The sequence below is a fragment of the Durio zibethinus genome, chromosome 6 (assembly GCF_047325235.1).
Source record: "Durio zibethinus cultivar Kanyao isolate XHJ-2024 chromosome 6, ASM4732523v1, whole genome shotgun sequence".
In the NCBI taxonomy this organism is placed as follows: Eukaryota; Viridiplantae; Streptophyta; class Magnoliopsida; order Malvales; family Malvaceae; genus Durio; species Durio zibethinus.
The window spans coordinates 2,167,877-2,174,845 of record NC_143167.1 but is presented as its reverse complement, the minus strand read 5'-3'; the positions used below and the strand labels follow the sequence as shown (position 1 = coordinate 2,174,845).

Here is a 6,969-nt window from a genome sequence, read left to right as displayed (position 1 = left end):
CAACAACTTCTTAATCCGGTGTGACTAAATCTGGCACTTTAAAGACTTGTGGTGGGGCTATAGTTTGAAGCATTTGTTTGAAAGCTTGTGTTTGTTCGGGTAGGGCTTGAAATTGCTCCATGGTTGGCCTCACCCGTGATTGAGTTGGGTGGACAGAATGTTGGCTTTGGTGAGTTTTCGTTCCAACTAGAGCTGTTGTCTCTCCTTTCCTTTGGATTCTTTTTCTGGGTGGCATTGCTTTGTGCTTGATTATTATGAAAATGCTCGCCCTTTACCTGGCCGCCAAATATTAGTGCTGAGCTCTGACCTAAAGGTATTCCTATAAATACAGAAGGGAAGACTGGTTAAAGACAAAGGCATGGGGTGTTCTTGCGATTGCATTCTGACGCGCAAGTCAATAAGAATCAAGTCGGAAAGAAAGTGAGAAAGTAGGAAGGAGCGAAAGGTATGAGTTAGATGAACCTGGCTTCATGGTGCTTGAGTCTCCATATTTATAGGTAAGCTAAAGAGGACAAAAAGGGGATAATTATGATAGAGCTGAACTGAGGTGGCACTGGAGATGTCGGACCAACTTGACATGTCAAGTCAACACAAATGATCAAGATACCCCTAGTTGTCTGCTAAAGACTGAAGGAAGAAAAGAGACCACTATGCCCTTTTGATCATTATATGCCCCTAACACATTATCAAGGCCATGTTCAAGGAAGTTTAATGGTTTGCTTTATTATGTTATTTTTAAGGAGATAGTCATGAAAGAAAATCTTTACTCACTTGAAAGTTTGTATATACCAACCAGATTTTTAAGCAAGATTCCTTTATTTCAATCACAAAGATCCTTCATTATTCATATAACTTGCACATATATTTTAGCAAACTAGTTGCCTCCAAACGAAAACATGTTAGTAAGCAAGATAAACAGTGAACTGCAGCAGAGTCTCCAATCCATCAGTTTCATTCTGGTTGGTAGCTGGAAATGTCTTGACAATGGCATAGCCCTTAGCATTCAAGTACTTGCCAGTGCCGCCCATGATTGCGAGGTGGGACTCGGAAACAGCTGTCCTATGTACACCAAAGAAGCTGATGCTATCGGCATAGCCACCGCTCTCAAACATGGCTGTGAAAGCCATGGTCTGGCCGTTCCCATCAACAGAACTAGCCACATAAAACCCCTGTGCCTTGCCAATCAAACCTGAACCAAGCTCATGCCCTTCAGTTAGCTCATCGTCTATAACAGTCAATGTGCCAAACATGAACTTTTGAATTGTGCTTCCTGCAGGGAGTTGACCTCCATTCAGGATTGCAACTCCCCCAGAGCCATTATTTATTGGGTTGTTTCCATTGTTTTGAGCTGCATTGGCTGCCTTACCGCCAAGGCCAGTAAGAAAGGGGACGTTATTGTTGTTAACGATTCCATTATTATTGCTGTTGACAGAAACACCATTGTTAACTGGGAGGTTTGCACCATTAGGCTTGGCAAAGGGCACCTGACCACTGGCTGCTGGATTGGAGACAATCCCAGTAACAGCTCTTGCTGAGGGGTTTGATCCGCCAAGTATGTCATGCATGAAGAAAGTAAGAGGATGGTGGGGGTCTGCGGAGGCCACTGTTGCCCCAGTGGCTGTAGCTGAGGCAGCAACAACAGGTGCTGCACCAGCAAAGGATGGTGTCACTGAATCATGTACATTGGGAACAGTGGTGGGAACAGGTTTGTCCTCGTCAAGAGCTCGAGCAGCAGCTGAAAAGGTGATTGTGAGAGTTAGAAGTGTGATGGAGAGCAGGGGTGTGAAAGTTGCCATGAATTTGGGGCTTAATATGAAATGCTGTGAGGTTGGTGATTTGAGATTTCTTCGGCCAGAAATGATGACTTAAGAGGGGTAGTAATGCAGATAAACATATATAGAAGCTAAATTGAAGGCAGAGTGTTGTGGAGTTGATCAATGGAGTAGGTGCTTGCGTTTTCATCCCAATAGTGTTTTAGTTAGAAGGTAAGGATATTATCCCTCTTTTAAGATGTAGATCTAAATATGGTGGATGCATAAGCAATATCATATCCTTCTGTCCAATATTTTCTACCAAATCCACTGCCTCTTAACTCGAACACAACTAAAAATACCATAATAATGACTACTGACTCAGTATTGATGGGGCTAGCCTTGATGAAGTCATTCACATCTGCTAATTATATTTTAATTACAAGGTAAATTACAGAAGAAACATGAATAAAGAGGAAAGATAAAAGATTTACTCTTAATTGTCATGCATTTGGAAGTATTAGAACTCAATCATCACACTTCTTAATACCAGAAATCAGACCATCCAAATTTCAAGGTGATGACAAGTTAAATCCTAATGCAACAACAAAAGTAGGGGAAATCTAGCATGTTTACTAGTTAACTAATCACTATTGACCAAGATAAGTTGAGTTAGAAGTTCACTATTATCAAACCCACTGCAAGCATCCCTAACCAAAGCTCCTCAACCCTCCAAATCAAAGCTTATCTTTCTCTTTATCTCCAAAACAAAAGCAAGCACCATCAATCTTCACACACTTCAATAGCCCTGCAACCAACTGACAAAATGTTGCCAACCGCGGACAATATCTTCTCGTTGACATCACGTTCAAAACCTTCAAAGCTCCTTCAAAATCCCTAACCATACAAAATCCATCAACCATCATCCTATATGTAGCTGCATTGGGCTCACAACCTTTAACCTGCATTTCAATCAAAACTTTGTAGGCCTCTCCGACTCTACCTTCCTTGCAAAGATAATTCACGAATAAATTATAAATCACAACATCTGGCTTAAACCGCCTTTTCTTCATTTCACTAAGCAATGATTTTAGCTTCGTCAATCTCCCCTCTCTTTCCCAGATAACTCATCAAAACAAAAAGTTAATAACCTCTGTTTTACAACCTTTATATTCCACATCAAACATCATCTTTTTAGCTTCCTTATATTCACCTAAAAAACACAGACCCTTCCATCAACAAAGCGTAAGTCACAGCATCGGGATACGTCCCTAGTTTCCCTTCTTAACCATAACTTCAACTAAATTTTTAGCTTTTTCCCCCGTCACATTTTTTACACAAAAACCTTATAAAACTATTGTAAGTAACGACACTAGGCTTACGTTTCTTTCTAGCATTTCATCAAACAAATTGCAAGCTTCATCAAACTGTGCCCTTTCTAGCAACCCTTTGATCATTACGTTGAATGTTATCGAATTCGGATGACAACCCATTTCTTTTGATGAATTGGCCTATTTTGCATAAAAACCTAGTAAGAACTTGGGTTAAAAAAATTAAGAAATTGACGAAAAACTTCAAGATATCACTTTCCCCTCACGATTAATTGATATGAACTAACGATATATTTTGAAATTACAATAAAACTCGATGATTAATTCTGTTTTGTATTGACAAAATCAATTATGAAATATTTACCGGTATAAAAACAAAATATTTAATTTGATTATATAAAATTTGTGAAGTTTTTTTTTTTTTTTGGTGGACAAAATATATTTTCAGTCTTGTATCTTCCAAAAATTAAAAAGATATATTTATAATCAAATAGATTTTTTTATACAAATATATTTATTTGACTTTTTTTCTTAATTAAAAGATCAATTAAAAATCATATAAGGCGTAAATTTTATCCCGTCATCTTTCTTCCTCTTTATAAGGACAATAGTTTTCTTTTGCAACCAAAAAATTATTTGTTCATAAAATAATATATATAAACATAATTCTTATTAAATAATTATTTGATTTTAAAAAATATAATCTTTTACTATCACATTTCATTCATGTGATTTATTATTTTAAAGGTGTTCCAACAAACTTATTCGACAAGAGCAATAAGAAACAAATTTATAGATAGAACCGTGCGAACGCAATTAAAAGAAGGCATTTTATGGAAAAGTTAGATAGCTTTTAGAACAAAGAAACAAAAACGGTTTCTTTGCAATGAATATTAAGTTCTATAAATAGCCAAGAAGAGTTTCAGTATCTTCGAAATTTCGAGACTCTGCAAGCTTGTAAATAAGAGAAGAAAATGAAGGACAATCACGTTTATGTCCCATTTGGTAAGAAAAGACTAAAGAGAAAAAGCCTCGTCCGGGTCATGTACTTCTTTCACAGTTGCCATAAAAGGGTTGTCCTTTTTGGCGTCGGTTTTTTGTGCTTTTTTGGAAAAAAGAGTTAAATAAAGTTTTTTTTAAGTGTAGTTTTTTATTTAAAATAATTAAATTAAAATTAAAATTAAAAATTAAATTTGCACATTACTATAATCAAACATTAACTTTGCTTCTCAAAATGCAATGTTTTACCCGTTATAATTTGTTGATAAAGTGAAATTAATTGATTATAATAATTTAATAAAATAGATAAATAAATTAAGAATTTCAAAGGCCTAATTGAAAAAGGAAAAGGGAAAAATAGTTTACTGCTTTTGGAATAATAGGCAAATAAACAACATTCTTACATATTACACTAATTAGACATTAACACATACCAAAATAACTTCACTTATTCAACATCTTAGTACCATGTATTACCGAAATAGTAACAACAATCTTACAAACATGTTTGGAAGACTCCAAACTTATTAGTTATTAGTACTATTGTTCAGATTATTTCCCCAACAGGTTCGAGGACATTAAGCAGATTTTTCAGTCGTGGCACCGGAATGCAGACAAGATCATGAGCTCTTGGGGATGTTAATCCATTTCTTTCAGTCATATCGACAACATTTTCGGCGGTAGATTTCACCCCGTCTGGGGTAACCACCTTGAAATCAAAGTATTGAATGGTAGCCGCCACTGCCGTAGGCAATTCTTGCATGGCTAAAGAGATACCAAGGCAGCCCCTCCTCCCTGAACCAAATGGCAATAGCTGAAAATGCTGACCTTTAACGTCTATATGACTTGCTCCTTCAGTTCCATTGCTTGACAAGAATCGCTCAGGACGAAATTCCAGAGGATCTTTCCAGTACCCCGAGTGTCTTCCAATCGACCATACGTTTACAAATACTATTGCATTTGCAGGGATATCATATCCATTAATTTTACAAGCTTCTACTGATTTTCTTGCGACAACGGGGATTGGTGGGTGAAGCCGAAGTGTTTCCTTTATAATAGCTTGGATGTAGGGAAGATTTGCAGTGTCAGATTCTTGTACGATTCTATTAGTTCCCACTACTTTGTCAATCTCCTGCCTTGCTTTCTCAAGCACTTTCGGATGGTTCATCAGCTCTGCTAACGCCCATTCAATTCCTCCAGCTGTTGTATCAGTTGCTGCCGTTAAGAAATCCTATGTATGTTTGCCGAAGAAAAGAAAAACAATTTTTCAGAAAGAAATAGTTTTCGATCGGTTAATATAAATGAAACCATTCCCGCTTTTAGTTCTAGTTTTTATTCTTTTTAAGGAAAACTATGATTATTTTTCCATACAATTGAACAAGGTCTACGTACATATTTAGTTATGGACGCATGCATTAACATTTAGATCTGATGTTGGTTGGTCACCATGAATTGGGCAAAGAATATATCAATGCATGCAGTTCAGCAAGAGACATTGAATTGAAGTTTTTTTTTTTTTTTTTTTTTTGGGGGGGGGGGGGGGGGGTGGGTGCAAACCTGAAATCAGCCACTTACCAGAACCAAGGCCTTAATGTTATCTCTTGTTAATCTTATCTCGGAATTCTCATCCTCCATAACATCAAGCATAATGTCAAGAAAATCCCTCATATCATCTTCATCATCACCTTGATCATTTGTTTTTTCCTCCATCCTTTTCTTTCTTTTTAATTCCCTATCTGATATAATCTTCTCCAGCAACCCATCATACCTTCTATGAACATGGTCAATTTTCTTTCTAAATCTCTGCAAATCTAAGTTCTTGCAAAACCAAATGAAGTCTGAGGAATTAAATTCTCCGAAAAGCTCTGTCACTTCACGCACCAAATTTTTAGCCTCGTCAGCCTGGCTATCAGCCCCTGAACACCTTATACTCAGCATCATTTGAGAGATTGTATTGTTCGTCAGCTTCAACAACTCCTGGGAGACATTAACACTTTGACCAACTTTGGATTTGCTCAATAGGAGTTGGAGGAAATACCGCAATTCTTTGGTTCGAACAGGAAGAAACCGATTGATCATTCGGCTGCCTACAAGCTCTGAAGAGCTTAGCCTTTTGATGAATTTTGAGTAAGGTCCATAATGTGCAAATGCATAGGAAGCCTTATAGGTAAGTTGATCGACAGCTATGCTACGCTTGCGGGTAGAGAATGAGAGCTCATTGGTCATAAGGAATTCTTTTGCAAGTTCAGGATTAGAGGCCACAATAGCTGGGACAGAACCGAGCCTGAGATAAATCAAGGGGCCATAGCGAGACGATAGGTTGTGGAACGTCTGGTGAGGCAAAGTACCGACGATCAAATGAAGGTGGCCAATGATTGGCAAGCCTGGTGGGCTTGGAGGAAGGCGAAGCCGTGATCGGTTTCGCAAGAGGAATATTAGGGCAAGGGGTATGACAATGAAGAGAATGGCAGAATCCTTAAGCTCAAGTATCATAGCTTTCGGACAGGGAAGGGAAGCCTTACCTTTGAGAAACTAGTTTATGCCTGATCGAATAACCATTGCCATGCATCCACATATTTATAAGGATTTATCATTGATCAAAATCATCAAATGGAAAACGCTAATAATTAATTAGGGTTAAAACTATACATATGATATTTAAGATTTTGTCTTTATTACTAAAATGATTTTGTAACTTTGGCAGAAAAAAATTTGCAACCGACAAGGGTTTGTCGAATCGGTAACGGAGGAATGTTCTTTATCAGATTTCAAACATTGTGAATGGCGGTTCAAAAATAAAATTTTAATCGTACGCTCAGATCGATATGCTTAATCATATTATCTAGAAATAATAATAATTTTGCAATTGCTTGAAATTTTCTGTTAAA

General features: G+C 37.2%; 1 protein-coding gene and 2 pseudogenes across 1 annotated transcript; all 3 read right to left on the bottom strand.

Annotated features, from left to right (window-relative positions):
* Window positions 1-723: 723 nt before the first annotated feature.
* LOC111286154 (dirigent protein 25 pseudogene) lies at window positions 724-2,528 on the bottom strand (annotated as a pseudogene).
* On the bottom strand, window positions 2,476-3,481 carry LOC111286335 (uncharacterized; annotated as a pseudogene).
* A 957-nt stretch (window positions 3,482-4,438) lies between these two features.
* LOC111284583 (cytochrome P450 93B2-like) lies at window positions 4,439-6,644 on the bottom strand. The gene is made up of 2 exons (XM_022873306.2): window positions 5,657-6,644; window positions 4,439-5,312 (listed from the first exon to the last, which is right to left on the bottom strand). The coding sequence occupies exons 1-2, from the start codon at window positions 6,572-6,574 to the stop codon at window positions 4,629-4,631; spliced, it is 1,602 nt and encodes a 533-aa protein (XP_022729041.1). The 5' UTR covers window positions 6,575-6,644; the 3' UTR covers window positions 4,439-4,628.
* Between the last annotated feature and the right edge of the window lie 325 nt (window positions 6,645-6,969).

Bases quoted from the DNA above. Each gene is read 5' to 3' on its own strand.
- LOC111284583 (XM_022873306.2), bottom strand. From the start codon at position 6,574: ATGATACTTGAGCTTAAGGATTCTGCCATTCTCTTCATTGTCATACCC. The intron at 5,313-5,656 runs GTAAGTGGCTGA...AAACATACATAG, and splicing joins ACATTAAGGCCTTGGTTCTG to GATTTCTTAACGGCAGCAAC.